Source organism: Zea mays, chromosome 10 (assembly GCF_902167145.1).
Source record: "Zea mays cultivar B73 chromosome 10, Zm-B73-REFERENCE-NAM-5.0, whole genome shotgun sequence".
Lineage (NCBI taxonomy): Eukaryota > Viridiplantae > Streptophyta > Magnoliopsida > Poales > Poaceae > Zea > Zea mays.
This window is the reverse complement of record NC_050105.1, coordinates 146,355,996-146,375,864: the sequence shown is the minus strand read 5'-3', so window position 1 is coordinate 146,375,864 and position 19,869 is coordinate 146,355,996. Positions and strand designations below refer to the sequence as shown.

Below are 19,869 nucleotides of genomic sequence, written 5' to 3'. Positions count from 1 at the left end.
TCAATCTTCAACAACAACAAAGTCTTGAAACTAAGAAACATTATAAAAATAACTTTTGAAACGTTAAAATTTTAATGGTGGATAATATGCAAGACAAATAACACTACCTGTTGTGCGGCCTTGAACTGCGCCTTTATACCTTCTCTATGAGCCACAACCTATTTCCAAAAACAAAGAAATAAAAAAATTATACAGATTTTATACCAAATATGAATTGACCACTAAGAAATAGAGTGCACTATATATTCCTATACTTTTTCAGGATCTAAGGGTCTGTAAAAAGCAGTGCAATGAATGTTTATACCCTTGCAACTTGGTTATTAGTGTTGATCCAAAGTGGATACTAATAAGTAAACTTACTAGCTAAGCAAAGCACACAAGGATACCTAACAACCAATGTTCAATTAAGCGCAGATAATCGCCCGCCTAATCGCGATTAGGCAATGTCTGGAGATGTATCTATAGTGTGCTGTGCATGATTCTCCTAGTATGTGGAAGTGTTGGTTGCCTTTGGCAGAATTCTGGTATAACATGACTTACCACATTCTTTGGGTGGTTTGTGGATACGATCCTCCTGTGGCTACTGCTCCACAGTTACCAGTTCCAGAGTCTGACGAAAGGGACAGCCGGCCGGCATATCTGCCAGGCGACAGCCATACACTTTCTAACAATTATATTAAGGAGAATAAAAAGGTCCAAAATAGACTTGGACAATGACCACCAAATAAAGGTGGTTACAAAGTATGCTAAGGGGTTGTTACACAAATGACTATATAAAAGACGACCAGACCTGAACTCTCCCTGAGTTAAGGCCACAACCACAAACCTTTCAGCCCTGCAGCCCCTGCTAGACACCACATCTTGGCATCGTCCCTAATGTCTTGAGTAATCTTAGAGATGTCCGGAGTAGCCCCATCAAAGACACAAGAGTTTCTGTGTTTCTACAACCACCAGGCCACTAGGATTACAACTGAATTGAATCCTTTCTTTTGTGCCTTTTGAACTGTCTTTCCTGACTTATGCCACCAGTCTTGAAAACTATATTCCGCAGTTCCTGGAGTGAGGTGCTACAGCCCAATAAGAGACAGGGTATGAAAGCAAACTTCGCTAGCAAAAACACATTGTAACAGAATGTGTTGCATGATTTCATCTTCCTGATCACAAAGAAGGCATTTTGTGGGATGGTCCAAACCTCGACGAGCCAATCGATCCGCTGTCCAGCAGCGATTTAAAAAAGCCAGCCAAATGAAAAATTTACATCTCGGAGATGCCCAACTTTTCCAGACCCTTGCTGCCGGTTCAAAGGTGAGCATCTCCTCAAAGAAACGATGATAAGCAGATTTAGAGGAGTATTCCCCTGAGGCAGAAGGGGTCCAGTGGTGTTGATCTGAAACTCCTGGGTGAAGTTGGAAGCCTTGAATCAGATCCCAGACCATGAAGTACTCAGATAGAAATTGAGTTGATATGGTTGTTGAGATATCATCTACCCGGCCATTTTCAGTCAAGGCGTCCTTTACTGTTCTACTTTGTAGAAATCATTTACCCAGCCTTTCGTTGGCTAGAGAAACATGTGTTGGACTATTGATAACCTGGAGAAGAGGGGTCTTGAGCACTCGGGTAGTTGCCATTTTTATGATCAAGAGAGTGAAACGGTGCAGCACATTCTCACTTACTGTGTCTTCACCTAACAGTTCTGGTACCATCTTTTTGCTCCTTTTGGGGTGGGTCATCTCTATTTAAGGGTCGATGATGTTTCCTTTGAGTGGTGGAGGACCAACAAAATAGCGTAAGGAAAGATAAGAGAGAAAGGGGTTCAACAGTGCTACCATTTTGGGTGCTTGGTGTCTTCGGTTATAGAGAAATCAAGTTGTTCTTTGATAAGGATCGTCCCTCCATTCGGAAAGTGTAGCAGCAATTCCTTTATGAGCTAGTGTGCTCAATCAAGGCTGGTGCTAAGCATCCGAGTGAGCTAGGTCTATCTAACTCCAACTTCATGAGAAGGATCGGGTCGAGTCCTTCTGCTATAATGTAATCCTACCTGTGGGTCTTTTCCTTTTCTTTTTTATTCTTTTTTCTTCTCTTCTCTTTTCTTTTTTTGGCTTTTGTCGTGGGCCTAGGCTCCATGTGTATGACTCTATTTCTTTCTCTAATATATAAAGATGTGCAGCTCTCTTGCGTGTTCGAGAAAAAAAGTATTGTCAGGAGCCATGGTTCTAACCCTTGACTTTGGAGGGTTCGTACAACACAACTGTGGCTAGTATATGAAGCGACACAATTGTACTAATATCCAAAGGTGAGCATGTGTGAAGCTAATGTTTCCTGTGAAGTTGTATGGTCAAAGACTCTATCACATGTGAAAGAAAAATTCTGACTCTACATAAGAAAAAGATTAAAAATCAATCCAACACTTTATTTATTATTTAAATCTCTTATTACAAGCCTAATCATAAATTATAATAAAAATATATGATTAACCTGAATGTGCCAAAAAAACACATCGGCCAATGCATCCCCTTGTTTCAGGAAATGTGATTCTGGCCTATTTGTGTTCTGTTTGTAGCAATGGTCGCACACGGCAAAAGACACATATGCTTTTCGTTAGTTCCTGCATATAAAATAAAATCACAATTTAAAATTAAAAATGGTAATTACTTTTGTCAGAACTTTGTCGGAGAAACAAGCCAGTGAGTTCTTAGCCCAAGTACGCACACTCGAACACAGATCCACCAATCTACCAAACTAACTACTGCCTAGATAAGGTAAGTCTAAGGGTGTGTTTGATTCAGCTTTCTGAACCAGATTCGCTGCCAAAATTCTATAATCTCAACCAAACGTACAACAACAGAATAGATTCCTAAAAATCTACATATTCCTTTAGTTCAATTCAGAATCACCTGCACTTCATCCGGGAGAGTGTCGCTGCAAGTGACGTTCGGGTCCTCAGCGTCCCCACAACGCTGGGGTTCACCGACATCTTCACCAAGGGGCTGCCATCGAGCGTATTCCTAGACTTTCGGTTCAGTCTCAACATCTGTACAGGATAGAGTTGCGATTGCAGGGGGTGTTAGAATACTCGTTACGGTTTTGGGTGTTTCATGTGTAATTACACTCTCGCCCCTTTTGTAATGGGCTCAGCCCAACTACCGAGTCTATTAATACAATTCCCAACCCAACTTAGGGTTAGGGTTTCCCACATAAACTACCAATATCGATCAGCCCAATCTTGGAATTCATCTCATGGAACTTGTTTTTGCCAAGCGACCTTGTCAAAATGTCGCTCAACTGTTCTTCGCTCCTAATGAAATCCACCTTGATCAAACCTTTCTCAACGCACTCCTGGCCCAAGTGATACTTCACCTTGATGTGGAACACGTCTGAAACTGCGCAGTTTCAGACGTGTTTCAGACGTGTTCCACATCAAGGTGAAGTATCACTTGGGCCAGGAGTGTGTTGAGAAAGGTTTGATCAAGGTGGATTTCATTAGGAGCGAAGAACAGTTGAGCGACATTTTGACAAGGTCGCTTGGCAAAAACAAGTTCCATGAGATGAATTCCAAGATTGGGCTGATCGATATTAGTAGTTTATGTGGGAAACCCTAACCCTAAGTTGGGTTGGGAATTGTATTAATAGACAAGGCCGCTAGGTCGAACTTTCGCAATAACTTCACGGCGGCGAACTTCATACAGTCACACTTGGCCCGCCTCTTTTGTCGTTTACTTGTCGGCGACCATCTCCGGTGGCACCGCGCTGCAAAGAGCGTCAAGCGTCATTATCTTTTTTTTCTCGAACGCGCAAGAGACATGCGCATCTTTTCATTAAGAAGGTAGGAAAAAAGAATTCAAAATGGTGTGAATCGGTGCCACCGTGCTCCACGACGTTCTAAAGCACGCTCGCCATCAACTTCACCTTCATCAGGAGTGCCCAATCCGAGTAGTTGGTCTTAGTAACGACGGGATAGCCACTCCCGGCACCTATCTTAAGTATTACTTATTAGACCACAACACCATCTTTGGAGGTGTCGTTGTCATACTTCTTCCAGGTCATCTTCAACGACCTCGCCTCTGATACTAGTTGTCAGAACTTCAGCAGAGAAGCAACCCTCGGGTTGCCCGTGAGTTCTCATCCCAGATACGCACACTTGAACACATAGACACCAGTTTGTGTTGTTCTATTGACTACTTTGCATATAAGAAAACTAATCAATGCTCTAATCAGCCTAATACACAAGTCTGTATAGGACTGCCAATACACCAACCTAGCTACTGCCTAAATAAGAAATATCTAAATCTAACACCAATTAAGGATTATTTCCTAACATCTTTCACAAGAAAAAAATGTTAGTTTGAAAACAAACCATTATTTGATTATGTATTGTGCTACGTATTGCATCTGCCTTTTGAAGTATATCTTGAAGATGGATAACTTTTGTCAGCGTTTCCTGATAATTATATGACCAGTCAACGGAAAATTAAATAACTCACATATCGATTTCACATATTTCAAAATTACAGTTGTTTATTTAATCGGGCATTCTCTTATTCTAGTTAAAGATATTTCAATTTGACACTTTTATTTTCTTGTAAAACCATATCGTAAGTATTAGACTATGTAACAGATTAAATCCATCTGTATAACAATTCAGATCTTGTTTTACTTGTACACATGTAACAGATTAGATCTTGAATTTTTTTTCTCGAAAAGCGCAGGAGAATTGCATGCTATTATATTAGAAGAGGAAAAAAAGATCTAAAGAAGAGCAGATACAAGGACTTCCTTACAAAAGTCAAGTTGATAGTTGGGTTGGACACCCTATATCTGATGAAGTTGAATTAAAGTTTTTCTTCGGACAAATATAGCCTACACCAGTAAACAGATGGGAAACAAGTGTTGCACCATGAGAGAATTACAACACAAAAAAGTAAGAGATTCCCAATTAACAACAAATGTGTGTTCTTTTAATTATTATTTATTTATTTGCATTTAATCATATGTGAGTTTACTAATATTTGTATTTATTAAAAATAAAAGAGTTGATACAAACAAGAATGTTTGAAGAGCCATACTCAGCTGCCGGGCACCTCAGACTGCCAGGACAAGAGGTAGTTGTTTTTTTCTCGAAAGCGCAGGAGAACTGCGCATCATTATATTAAGTAGAAGGAAAAAGAGGGTCCAAAATAGACCCAGTACAAAAAAACTCTCCTTTTTCCTGGGTCTATTTTGGACTATGTTTAAAACAACTACCTCTTTTGTACTGGGTAGTTATTTTAAACCCAGTCCAAAAAACTCCCCTTTTTCCTGGGTCTATTTTGGACTGGGTCTATTTTGGACTGAGTTTAAAACAACTACCTCTTTTGTACTGGTTAGTTGTTTTAAACTCAGTCCAAAAGAGACCCAGTCCAAAATAGACCCAGGAAAAAGGGGAGTTTTTTTTGTACTAGGTCTATTTTGGACCCTCTTTTTCCTTCTACTTTTTTTTGAACAAACGCAGGAGAGCTGCGTGTCATTATATTAAGAAGAAAAAAGAACATAGGAGAGACAAGACTTGTCAACCCCTAAATACAAAGGCCCCTAGGCCGAGACCCCCCTGACATTAACACTACGCACCACACACACATAGCAACAACCCGACCAAAAAACGACCACCAGGAGAAAAACTGCTAGGGTCCCCTAGGAAGCTGGCGCAGCAGGAGGTCCTGCAGAGCTGATGCACCAGCCAAACACCAAACTGCCCTCCTCAATCACAGCACTCTGAACTCGCTAGGTGCAGGGCACAACCCCCTCAAAAACACAAGCATTACGGTGCTTCCAAATCTCCCAAGCGACCAAAATGATCAAGGAGTTAAGACCTTTTCTACAATAAGACACGTCGCCAAGGGCCAAAATGGATAGAGCCAACAAAGAGAGCATCATAGGCCGATTTGCTACAATAAGTACCATTAGCAGAGATGTGCCAGATGTGTTGGTCTGCGATGTCAGGTTGCAGAACTACCCCATCAACCAAGTTCCATAGCTGCAGATACTCCACTAGGACCGTTACAGACACGTCGCCAAGGAGTTAAGACACGTCGCCAAGGGCCAAAATGGATAGAGCCAACAAAGAGAGCATCATAGGCCGATTTGCTACAATAAGTACCATTAGCAGAGAGGCGCCAGATGTGTTGGTCTGCGATGTCAGGTTGCAGAACTACCCCATCAACCACGTTCCATAGCTGCAGATACTCCACTAGGACCGTTACAGACAATCCTCCCCGAATATCTGACACCCATTGACGATTTGTGAGCCCCTCGGCTAATGTTCTTCGGTTTAAAGCCCTTCTAGAAATCACCTGGATAAGGGTTGGACAGTGTTCAGCCACAGTTTTACCAAGGAGCCAACGATCAGACCAGAACATCACAGATTCACCACTGTGTACCACTGAGGTAATAGCCACATCAACGAGGGCCTTTGCATTACGGTGCACTCGGATAGGGAGACCAGCCCATGGCCTTGACGCGTCAATCTTCTGTAACCAAAGCCACCTGGCACGTAAGGCCTAACCAAACATCTCCAGGTTGAGATTACCCAGACCACCATACTTGAGAGGCCGCTGTACAGCTTCCCAGGACACGAGACAGTTACCTCCATTTGCATCACCTTGCCCCTTCCAAAGAAAGCCTCGTCTCCTCATATCGATTGCTTTAAAAACCCATTTAGGGAGTTCTAATGCAAGCATAAGATAGATAGGGACAGAAGACAACACTGTCTTAACCATGACAAGACGACCAGCCCGGCTGAGAAGATTGGCTTTCCATCCTGGAAGTTTATCAGCAACTTTATCAACAAGCGGCAAGAGATCAGAGTTTGCAAGCCTACGGATTGATAGAGGAATCCCCAAGTAAGTGCAGGGAAAGATTTTTGTAGCACATGGTGATAAGGCAGAAATGGTGGTCTGTTCATTCGCTCCACATTGAATTGGTGTAATAGAACTTTTGGAGAAGTTCGTTTTTAGCCCAGTAGCATGACCAAAGATGTCTAAAATGCTGATAATTGCTGAGATATCCTGATGAGAGGGCCGCATGAACAAAACAACATCATCAGCATAGGAGATACAATGTTTGGCATGTTGATTTGCAATCGGCTGCAGGATATGTTCCTTGAAAGCATAACTGACCATAGCATTCAAAGCCTCCATGACAAGGATAAATAGCATGGGGGACAAAGGATCGCCTTGCCAAAGACCCCTATGATGTAGAATGTATTCCCCAGGCTCGCCATTGACAAGGATCTGTGTAGAGGAAGTGCAAAGCAGCAGACTAATAAGGTTGCACCAGATTCGACCAAAACCCAAGTGTTGTAACATGTCAAGCAAGAATGGCCAGGATATTGAGTCAAAGGCCTTGGAAATGTCCAACTTCAGCAGGATGTGAGGCTCTTTTGTGTGGTGTAAGGATCTGGTAAGTTGTTGCGCCAGTAGGAAATTGTCTTGTATACTCCTTCCTTTGATAAAGGCACTTTGGTTGATAGAGACCATACTTGGCAGGTGGGGTGCCAACCGAGCTGCTAGCACTTTGGTTACCAACTTAGCAGAAGTTGTGAACAAGGCTTATTGGCCTGTAATCCTTGACCAGCAGGGCATCCACCTTCTTAGGCAGGAGGGTGATAAAAGTCGTGTTGAGGAGTTTGAGTTTGGAGACATGCCCACATTGCACAGCAAGCAAAGCACCCATCATATCCTCCTTGATGATATCCCAGCAAACCTTATAAAAACGACATGTGAAACCATCTGGCCCAGGAGCCTTGTCCAAAGGCAGATCTTTTACAACTGACCAAACCTCCTCCATAGAAAAAACAAGCTCAAGATCCCCCAAATCATGTTGTTGAATGCCCAGGCTGTGCAGGTCCAGGGTGTAGTCCCTATGTTCAGCTGTACCTAGCAGGTTATCATAAAAATCCAAGGCTGCTTGCTGTTTTTCTTCCTGTGAGGTGACAATACGTTCCTCAACCTGAAATTTTGCAATAAAGTTCTTTTTCTTGCGGTAGCGGGCTTGCTGATGAAAGAAAGAAGTATTTGCATCACCCTCTTGTAGATAAAAATGCGAGAGCGAAGCCTCGCAATAGTGCGCTCTAACGATGCCAATCCGAGGCAATGCAGTTTCAATTTTTTTCTAAGCCATTCCTCCTCGGGTGAGAGCACTCTATTGTCCCTGGCAATCTCAAGGCGGTGCAGAATTTTCTTAGCAGTAGCAAGTTGCAGCTTTACATTACCAACCTTGTGATGGCTCCATTTTTGCAGCCCCTTGCTAAGTCGCTGCAGTTTTAAGAATATATCCTCAACTGGGCAAGCAGTGGAAACCGGTGCATTCCAGCTTTGGCTGACAGCCTCAAGGAAACCCGGCAATTTGGGCCAGTAACTTTCAAAGTGAAAACGCCTCTTCTTATGGGTTTGGACATTAAGGCTGAGAATAAGAGGACAGTGGTCCGACACCCACGAGGATGCACTTTGCAGGAGCGAATTAGGAAAGAAATCTTCCCAATCATTGCAACAGAACACCCTATCAAGTCGTACAAGAGTTGGAGAAGACCTTTCATTTGACCATGTAAATTTGCGACCATGCAGTGGAATTTCCTTAAGAAGGCAGTCATCAAGAAACCTTCGAAATCTGCCCATCAAAGCTCCTCTGCTTTTTCCATCAAACTGTTCCAACCAATCACACAAGGTTGCTGATGATGCGCTGTCCCAGTTTCAGGAGGAGCCTCGTCATTTCCGGGTTGATCAGATTGCCCCAAACCCGGATCCGAACCACCCCTAGAAGATGACTTGCGCTTCCGATGGCGCCTGCGTCGCGGGCGAGGCGGGAGGGTGCCAGCGAAGCCGGCCTGGCCGCAGCTCCAACCTCCCTGGGTGGAGAATCAGAAACATGTGCATCCACTCCCCCTGCTATCATCTTGTGATGTGCTGGACCCTTCTCAATGCCTAGAGGGGAGATTCTACGCCAGATACAGACCTTCTTCTTGCATGGAAGGGGCACACAAGGTTGAAGTCTCTTCCAGACCGGGACCCGAGGCAACTGATGCTGCGGAACACGATCAGCGATCGTTGGCTCAACTGTCGAAAATCTATTCCAAACCGTTCCTCTCAACAGCCGTCGATGTATAGGAACCTTCCTGTCACCCTTCACAAGCCCGGGGCAGGAGTAGGAGCGATGACCAACTGTCTTGCAACGAAAACACCTTGGCTCTAGGTGGCAGAAAGCAGCGAGGTGATCATCCGCGAAGCAATTGAAACAGCGACCTTTCAAGTCTTTTGGCACCGGGCGACGTGCCCGCAGTGCACTAAGGCGACGCTTCTTCGCCTTCCTTGATTCAACTCTGGTCCACCCACCAATTGCTGTCTCCGGCGCACTCTCCAACCCACGAAACCGGCGATGTTGATGCTCGTGATGAGGGTTCAACGTCCCGGTCTCAAGTGGGGAGGGCTCCCTCGGAGACGAAACAGTCTGTGCTGGAACAAGCGGAACCCGCGGGTGAAGCAGAATATCACGGAACAGAGGCCGGCCAGCCCAAGAACGTGGCTGTAGACCGTCGTCAGGGGAACCCGCCGCACTCTCACTCCATCTCTGGAACTTGGACCGTCCCTGGGTGGCGGAGGATGACGATTCCGAGGAAGGGGAGGAAGGGGCAGATGGTGAGGCGACCTGGCGGAGGGAAGCAGCGGCGGCGCCGGATATGGTGTGGACGGTGGCCGGAGTGGGATGGCGGGCAGCCGATCGTCCCTGGGTGGCGGAGGTTGACGATTCCGGGGAAGGGGAGAAAGGGGCAGATGGTGAGACGACCTGGCGGAGGGAAGCAGCGGCGGCGCCGTTTATGGAGTGTACGGCGGCCGGAGTTGGGTGGTAGGCAACCGGACCGTTGGGAGGCGCGGTGCTGTGGGCAGTGGAGGGGTCGCGCGCGAGAAACAAAAGGGTCGTGCGCATGACCCGAGGAGGCGCGAGCCTTTTATTCCCGCAGTTCTCCTGCGCTTTCGAGAAAAAAACAACTAACTCTTGTCCTGGCAGTCTGATGTGGCCGGCAGCTGAGTGGGCTCATCAAACATTCTTGTTTGTATTAAGTCCTATAATTTTAATAAATACAAATATAAGTAAACTCGCATATAATTAAATGTAAATAAATAAATAATAATTAAAACAACACACGTTTGTTGTTAATTGGGAATCTCTTACTTTTTTGTGTTGTAATTCTCTAATGTTGCACCACTTGTTTCCCATCTGTTTACTGGTGTAGGCTATATTTTTCCGAAAAAAAACCTCTAATCCAACTTCATCAGATATAGGGTGTCCAACCCAACTATCAACTTCGACCTCTGTAAGGAAGTCCTTATATCTAGTCTTTTTAGATATTTTTCCTCTTTTTAATATAAGGGCATGCAATTCTTCTGCGCTTTTCGAGAAAAAAATTCAAGATCTGATTTATTACATGTGTACAAATAAAATAAGATCTGAATTGTTATACAGGTGGATCTAATATGTTAAATAGTCTAATACTTACGATATGATTTTGCAGGAAAAAGAAAGTGTTAAATTGAAATATCTTAAGCTAGAAGAAGAGAATGCCCGATTAAATAAACAATTGCAGGTTCGAAATATGTGAAATCGATATGTGAATTATTTAATTTTCCGTTAACTGGTCATATAATTAACAGGAAACGTTGACAAAAGTTATCCATCTTCAAGGTCTACTTCAAAAAGCAGATGCAATACGTAACACAATGCATAATCAAATAATAGTCTGTTTTGAAACTAACATTTTTTTTTGAAAAATGTTACGAAATAATTCTTAATTGGTGCTAGATTTAGACTTTTTTTATTTAGGCAGTAGCTAGTTTGGTATATTGACAGTCTAAAACAGACTTGTGTATTAGGATGATTAGAGCCTTCATTAGTTTCCTTATAGTTACAAAGTCTTAGAGACTAACCAAAGTAGTCAATAGGACAACACAAACTGATGTCTATGTGTTCGAGTGTGCGTATCTAGAATGGGAACTCACCGGCGATCCGGGTGTTGCTTCTCTGCTGAAGTTCTGACAATTAGTACAAGAGGCGAGGTCGTTGAAGATGACCGGGAAGAAGTATGACAACGACACCTCCAAAGATGGTATGGTGGTTTAGTAAGTAATCCTTAAGGTGGGTGCCGGGAGTGACTATCTCGTCGTTACTAAGACCAACTACTCGGATTGGGCACTCCTGATGAAGGTGAAGTTGATGGCGAGCGTGCTTTAGAACGTCGTGGAACACGGTGGCACCGATTCGCACCATTTTTGATCCTTTTTTCCTACCTTCTTAATGAAAAGATACGCATGTCTCTTGCGCGTTCGAGGAAAAAAAAGATAATGGCGCTTGACGCTCTTTGCAGCGCGGTGCCACCGGAGATGGTAACCGACAAGTAAACGGCAAAAGAGGCATCGAAGACCATCTCTAATCTTCGGGTCAGGTGTGACTGTATGAAGTTCGCCGTCGTGCAGTTATGGCGAAAGTTCGACCTAGCGGCGCTCAACGTTGACGAGCATGTCGAAGACTTCGCGTTGCGCCTGAATGGCGTGGCGACAGAACTCGTCACGCTTGGAGTCAACATCAAGGAAGAGAAGATCATGGAAAAGATCGCCTGCAGCATTCCGCCACGGTTCAAGCAGATCGTTCAGTCCATCACCACATTCCTTGACTTGTCCACCGTCAGTCTTGGACATGGGGCGTTTGAGGCGGACAACAGAGGACCACTCCGAGGAAGCACTAGGGTCGCTGCAACACGACTGGCGACTCTACTTCATGGAGGAGTGGGATGCCTTCGCAAGAAGTGGGAGGCGGAGATCCACTTCGGCATTGGCTTCACCGGTGGATCAAGGCGCCGTGACGGAGGAAGACACAAGCGTGTACACGGGCTTGAACGTCGCGCGTTAGGTTGGCCGTCATTTGGTAAGCCCACTGTTGATGAGTGCAAAAGATGCGGCAAGATGGCCCACTAGGCCCGCGAATGCCCATCGAAGCCCAAGGAGGAGCAAGCCCATGCGGTGTAGGAGGGTGAGGAGGCATCTCTCCTTGTCATATCATTCCCGATCGTGCGCTCCCTGCTGTCGCCAAAATTCACCCGCACAGCGGCCGATCGTTCACCGGCGGCCATCTCCCCAATAATGGCCACCTCCTCGACAAAGGGCACCTTGGCAGGGAACACTTCCTCGACGGCAACCGCACTGCCACGTGTTGTGCTGCTGCGGAGGGCGGGACATGAACATGGCAGCAGCGGACGTGAAGCAAAGGAGGCGCCTGGGGCTCAGATCGAGATCTTAGTGGATGTCTTCGCCCAACGTGGAGAAGAGGAACGCGAGGCGGGGACATGGGTCTTGGACACTGAGGCCGCCAACCACATGTCCGGGTTTAGGATTGCCTTCGCCGTGCTGGACACCGCGGTGCTGGGCACCGTGCGCTTCGACGACAACTTGGTGGCGTGGATTGAGCGTCATGGGTGTTAGAGTGGACGCACTGACCAGTTCAACCCAAAAGTTTAAGTTGATGTGAGAAGATAGTCAATCCACTTATACACTTCAACACCCCCACTCACGTTCAACCAGAGAGAAAGGCGCTAACGCAACCAAAGAGAAAGGCGCAAACATGGAAATAAATGTGTGGAGGCACAAATAAAGTCTCTGCCAGGATTTCAACTCGAGACATCTGGCTTTATGTTAGAGTGGACGCACTGACCAGTTCAACCCAAAGATTAAGCTGATGGGAGATGGTAGTCAATCCACTTATACACTTCAATAATGGGACGATTAAGTTTATGTGCAAGATCAGTTAGATTCATTCGCTTGCAGGAGTCTACTTCGTCCCTCGACTGACGACGAACATCGTGAGCATCGGGCAGCAGGCAACTTGATGATGCCAAGTACAAGAACAACAATGATGAGGGGGTAATGTGGATTAGGAGCGAAGAACAGTTGAGCGACATTTTGACATGGTCGCTTGGCAAAAACAAGTTCCATGAGATGAATTCCAAGATTGGGCTGATCGATATTGGTAGTTTATGTGGGAAACCCTAACCCTAAGTTGGGTTGGGAATTGTATTAATAGACTCGGTAGTTGGGCTGAGCCCATTACAAAAGGGGCGAGAGTGTAATTACACAGGAAACACCCAAAACCGTAACGAGTACTCTAACACCCCCTGCAATCGCAACTCTATCCTGTACAGATGTTGAGACTGGACCGAAAGTCTAGGAATACGCTCGATGGCAGCCCCTTGGTGAAGATGTCGGCGAACCCCAGCGTTGTGGGGACGCTGAGGACCCGAACGTCACTTGCAGCGACACTCTCCCGGATGAAGTGCAGGTCGATCTCCACATGCTTCGTGCGCTGATGCTGCACGGAATTGGTGGAGAGGTAGACGGCACTAACGTTGTCGCAGTAGACGAGGGTGGCACGCTGAAGGGGGCTGTGGAGCTCGTGAAAAAGGTGAGAGGGAAAGAAATTAGTCCTAGCTCTAATACCATGTGGGATACCCTAACCCCTGAGTGGGGTTGGGAATTGTATTAATAGACTCGGTAGTTGGGCCAAACCCATTACAGAAGGGGCGAGGGGGTAATTACACAGGAAACACTCAAAACCCTAACGGGTACTCTAACAGTTTACACCACAAGGCTTAAGAGGAGATTGTTAGGAAATAATGCTTGATTGGTGCTAGATTTAGGGTAGGTGTAGATTTCTGAAAATCTGATTGTAGCGGTGAGCTGTGAAAAGCTGTTGCCAGCTGACGATTTTGAAAAAATTAAAATATGTTTGGTTAAAACAACTGTCAATTGTAGATTGTGTAAGAGCATGATAGATTGGTAGCATAGATAACAAGAATCTAGAAAATCTTGGTTAGAAGGTGATTCTGAATTGAACTAAAGGAATATGTAGATTTTTAGGAATCTATTCTGTTGTTGTACGTTTGGTTGAGATTATAGAATTTTGGAAGCGAATCTGGTTCAGAAAGCTGAATCAAACACACCCTTAGACTTACCTTATCTAGGCAGTAGTTAGTTTGGTAGATTGGTGGATCTGTGTTCGAGTGTGCGTACTTGGGCTAAGAACTCACTGGCTTGTTTCTCCGGCAAAGATCTGACAAAAGTAATTACCATTTTTAATTTTAAATTGTGATTTTATTTTATATGCAGGAACTAACGAAAAGCATATGTGTCTTTTGCCGTGTGCGACCATTACTACAAACAGAACACAAATAGGCCAGAATCACATTTCCTGAAACAAGGGGATGCATTGGCCGATGTGTTTGTTTGGCACATTCAGGTTAATCATATATTTTTATTATAATTTATGATTAAGCTTGTAATAAGAGATTTAAATAATAAATAAAGTGTTGGATTGATTTTTAATCTTTTTCTTATGTAGAGTCAGAATATTCTTTCACATGTGATAGAGTCTTTGACCATACAGCTTCACAGGAAACAATATTCAATGAAATTTCAGAACTAGTGCAGAGTGCACTTGATGGACACAAGGTAATATCCCCTATCTTTGATAATATCACATTCCATTAGCTTCACACATGCTCACCTTTGGATATTAGTACAATTGTGTCGCTTCATATACTAGCCACAGTTGTGTTGGACGAACCCTCCAAAGTCAAGGGTTAGAACCATGGCTCCTGACAATACTTTTTTTCTCGAACACGCAAGAGAGCTCCACATCTTTATATATTAGAGAAAGAAATAGAGTCTTACACATGGAGCCTAGGCCCAAGACAAAAGCCAAAAAAAAGAAAAGAGAAGAGAAGAAAAAAGAATAAAAAAGAAAAGGAAAAGACCCACAGGTAGGATTACATTATAGCAGAAGGACTCGACCCGATCCTTCTCATGAAGTTGGAGTTAGATAGACCTAGCTCACTCGGATGCTTAGCACCAGCCTTGATTGAGCACACTAGCTCATAAAGGAATTGCTGCTACACTTTTCGAATGGAGGGACGATCCTTATCAAAGAACAACTTGATTTCTCTATAACCGAAGACACCAAACACCCAAAATGGTAGCACTGTTGAACCCCTTTCTCTCTTATCTTTCCTTACGCTATTTTGTTGGTCCTCCACCACTCAAAGGAAACATCATCGACCCTTGAACAGAGATGACCCACCCCAAAAGGAGCAAAAAGATGGTACCAGAACTGTTGGGTGAAGACACAGTAAGTGAGAATGTGCTGCACCGTTTCACTCTCTTGATCATAAAAATGGCAACTACCCGAGTGCTCAAGACCCCCTTCTCCAGGTTATCAATAGTCCAACACATGTTTCTCTAGCCAACGAAAGGCTGGGTAAATGATTTATACAAAGTAGAACAGTAAAGGACGCCTTGACTGAAAATGGCCGGGTAGATGATATCTCAGCAAGCATATCAACTCAATTTCTATCTGAGTACTTCATGGTCTGGGATCTGATTCAAGGCTTCCAACTTCACCCAGGAGTTTCAGATCAACACCACTGGACCCCTTCTGCCTCAGGGGAATACTCCTCTAAATCTGTTTATCATCGTTTCTTTGAGGAGATGCTCACCTTTGAACCGGCAGCAAGGGTCTGGAAAAGTTGGGCATCTCCGAGATGTAAATTTTTCATTTGGCTGGCTTTTTTAAATCGCTGCTGGACAGCGGATCGATTGGCTCGTCGAGGTTTGGACCATCCCACAAAATGCCTTCTTTGTGATCAGGAAGATGAAACCATGCAACACATTTTGTTACAATGTGTTTTTGCTAGGGAAGTTTGGTTTCATACCCTGTCTCTTATTGGGTTGTAGCACCTCACTCCAGGAACTGCGGAATATAGTTTTCAAGACTGGTGGCATAAGTCAGGAAAGATAGTTCAAAAGGCACAAAAGAAAGGATTCAATTCAGCTGTAATCCTAGTGGCCTGGTGGTTGTAGAAACACAGAAACTCTTGTGTCTTTGATGGGGCTACTCCGGACATCTCTAAGATTACTCAAGACATTAGGGACGATGCCAAGATGTGGTGTCTAGCAGGGGCTGCAGGGCTGAAAGGTTTGTGGTTGTGCCCTTAACTCAGGGAGAGTTCAGGTCTGGTCGTCTTTTATATAGTCATCTGTGTAACAGCCCCTTAGCATACTTTGTAACCACCTTTATTTGGTGGTCATTGTCCAAGTCTATTTTGGACCTTTTTATTCTCCTTAATATAATTGTTAGAAAGTGTATGGCTGTCGCCTGGCAGATATGCCGGCCGGCTGTCCCTTTCGTCAGACTCTGGAACTGGTAACTGTGGAGCAGTAGCCACAGGAGGATCGTATCCACAAACCACCCAAAGAATGTGGTAAGTCATGTTATACCAGAATTCTGCCAAAGGCAACCAACACTTCCACATACTAGGAGAATCATGCACAGCACACTATAGATACATCTCCAGACATTGCCTAATCGCGATTAGGCGGGCGATTATCTGCGCTTAATTGAACATTGGTTGTTAGGTATCCTTGTGTGCTTTGCTTAGCTAGTAAGTTTACTTATTAGTATCCACTTTGGATCAACACTAATAACCAAGTTGCAAGGGTATAAACATTCATTGCACTGCTTTTTACAGACCCTTAGATCCTGAAAAAGTATAGGAATATATAGTGCACTCTATTTCTTAGTGGTCAATTCATATTTGGTATAAAATCTGTATAATTTTTTTATTTCTTTGTTTTTGGAAATAGGTTGTGGCTCATAGAGAAGATATAAAGGCGCAGTTCAAGGCCGCACAACAGGTAGTGTTATTTGTCTTGCATATTATCCACCATTAAAATTTTAACGTTTCAAAAGTTATTTTTATAATGTTTCTTAGTTTCAAGACTTTGTTGTTGTTGGAGATTGAAAACCCCTAACCCGAACCAGGGTTGGGAGATGCATTAATAATAGAGGTAGTTGGGCCTGGGCCCATTACATAGTTAGCACCCACATAATGTACCCAACACAAACCATAACACTAATTAGTACACAGTACCTCTAACACAGTCGAAATTCTAGCCATGACAAATGTTGACACTGGACCGAAACTCCTCAAACACCGTCGTAGGGAGGTCCTTGGTGAAGACGTCGGCAAACTAAGAAATAGTCAGGACATGAAGAACTCGCATATCCCCAACGGCGACACGATCGTGGACAAAGTGGAGGTCGATCTCGACATGCTTCGCACGCTCCGATGGAGAGGTACATGGCGCTGACGTTGTCGCAGTAGACAAGAGTGCTCCGCGTCAGCGGACTGTGGAGCTTCTGAAGTAGCCAGAGGTGGACCGACGCGAGGCCAGTCGGTGTGACGATGAGATTGGTGGTCGCAGAGCGTCGAAGGAGGCCGAAGTCGAAGGTGCCCCGGAGAGGTACATGGCGCTGACGTTGTCACAGTAGACAAGAGTGCTCCGCAGTAGACAAGAGTGCTCCGTGTTAGCGGATTGTGGAGCTCCTAAAGTAGCTGACAAAGCCACGCCGCCTCAGCTACGCCGTTAGCCACAATGCGGTACTCGGCCTCGGCACTGGAGCAGGGAACGACCAGCTGCTGCTTTGAGGACCATGAGAAAATGTTGTCGCCAAGGAACATGGCGTAGCTTGAGGTGGATCGGTGCATGTCAGGACAGCCGACCCAGTCGGCTTCGGTGTAGACGAGGTCGGTGGTTGCAGAGCATCGAAGGGGTCCGAAGTCGATGGTGCCCTAGAGATACCACATGATCCGCTTCATGTCGGTGAGATGTGGCTCCCGCGGGGTGTACATATGGAGGCACACCTACTGGACGGCGTAGGCGATGTCGGGACGGGAGAAGACGAGGTATTGCAGGGCCCCGACAAAACTCCGGTAGCCGGTGGGATCGGCCACCGGGGCGCCGTTGTCGGAGGAGAACTTGCCTTGAGTGTCCATCGGAGTAGTACATGGCTTACATTCGGCCATGCCAATGCACTTGACGTTGTCGACGATGTACTGGTGCTGGTGGAGAAATAGGCCATGTGGCCGTCGCTCCACGGTGATCCCCAGGAAGTGGTGCGGCTCACCCAGGTCTTTTATCGCGAACTTCTAATGGAGGGAGGAGATGATGCGTCGCTAGAGTTCGGGGGAGGAGGGCGTGAAGTCGATGTCGTCGACGTAGAGGAGGTACGTCGTGTCCAGGTCACTACGGGTGAAGAGATGAGCAGTAGTGTTCAGGGCCTCTGCCAATAGTGGGCGGGAATGGACGTCTGAAAAAGGAGGCAGCGGATCATGACAGTAGTGGTGCGAATAATGTGTTTGGCCCGATCGTTCTGAGGGAAGTGTACACGCACGAGAGTCACAACTGAACGCCATGGGAGAGAGAAGGCACTAGTGGTGGAGTTGTCGAACTCTTGGTCGTTGTCGCATCGGATGGCACGAACCGGACGACGGAACTGGGTGGAGACCCAGGTGAAGAAGTGTGTCGGACTTGAGCCGCGGAGGAAAAGTTCAAAGAATGAGAGAAATCATCGAGGATGACATGAAAGTACCGGTAACCGAAAATGCTTGGACAGGGGATGTCCAAAGATCACAGTGGATGAGGTCGAAGGGGTGAGTAGCTCGGGACATGGAGGAAGAGAAGGGCAAGCAAGTATGACGCCCAAGCTGACAGCATGGCAAAGCGAGGTGGCGTCGTCGCAAGGGAAAGGAATGGACGGCGTGGTCGAGAGTCGAGAGAGGACGTCGTGGTCTGGGTGGCCAAGGCGGCGGTGCCAAGTCGAGGCAGGGGCAAGTGGAGGCAAGGGCGTAGGGTTGGACAACATGGGCGGAGGAAGGTGGGGTGGGGAAGCGAACGTGGTATAGGGGCAGGAGTTGTCGCAACGAGCAACCACAGCACGAGTGGTAAGATGTAGTATGGTGAGCCTTAGGGATCGAACTCCATAGAGCAGCAGTTGTGTGAAGCGACAGACTGAGAGAAGGTGTTGGATGATGTTGGGGGCAACAAGGATGTTGTTGACGTACAAAGAACCAGGAAGGACCGTGTCACCTACTGAGGTGATAGGCAGAGTTGACCCATTACCGACAATAATAGAGGCAGGAAAGGTGGGGCTATGGGGATGGGGTAAAGTGACGACTCTGGGTCGGGAATGGTGTGGAATGAGGCGCCGGAGTCGGCAACCCAGTCGATGGGAGGAGGGGACAGCGAAGACATGGGTGGTGGAGACCACAAGGTCTCGATCGTCATGGAGGCGATCGCGACGCTGGGGAACACAAGCAACCCAGTAGAGTGGCGGCCCTCCTATGGGTGGACCTCGATGCAGTCACGGAGAACAGAGATCATGACCCGATCAACACCGCGAGTGTGCCTCAGAGAAGCTGGCCATCGTAAAGGGAGACACGGGAGACACGGTGGAGTGAAGGAGGGGCATCGAGGGAGCAAGTGCAAGAAGGCTCGCATCGTCCTTGAGGGTCGTGCTACTAGGGAAAGCGGCCATGGCAAAGGCAGGGCCCCCGACAGCAAAAGGAATGCCATGAATAGTCAGGGCCGCGTGCGGGCGGGGGAAATCGGGAGCTACTGGGGTTGCAGATGAGGGAAGGCTCGCCGACATGCTAAGCAGGCGCGCAACCATGGGAGCACCGAAGACGCCAGTGGGCGTGCGCGTGGTCGTGCAGGGGTGGAAGTTACCGACGGTGCTCGGGGCGAACGAGGTTGCAGACAAGACGACACAGTGGAGTCCGAGGCCTAGAACTCGTTAGAGTCGTGCTAGTCATAGTGGAAGGAGGTGCCCGCCGGAGGGCCAGGGGCTGCACTTAGGGCACCAATGTCCAGGTTGAAGGTGATGGCGATGTTGCGTAGGGTAGTGGAGGGGAGCGTCTGCGTGACAAGGGAGGTGCAGGGCGTTGTCGGGATGTAGGAG

At 46.2% G+C, this 19,869-nt stretch overlaps 1 protein-coding gene across 19 annotated transcripts in view; it reads right to left on the bottom strand.

The window, feature by feature from the left end:
- Positions 1–19,869, bottom strand: part of LOC100382526 (uncharacterized) — a 63,408-nt gene that overhangs the window by 25,243 nt on the left and 18,296 nt on the right. For 2 of the 19 annotated variants that reach the window (XM_020545150.3, XM_020545154.3), the window contains exon 7: positions 108–158. The exons of the other annotated variants lie outside the window; for them this stretch is intronic. In XM_020545150.3, the coding sequence (XP_020400739.1) occupies positions 108–158 (51 nt within the window). The remainder of the gene's footprint in view (positions 1–107; positions 159–19,869) is intronic. 19 annotated transcript variants of the gene reach the window in all.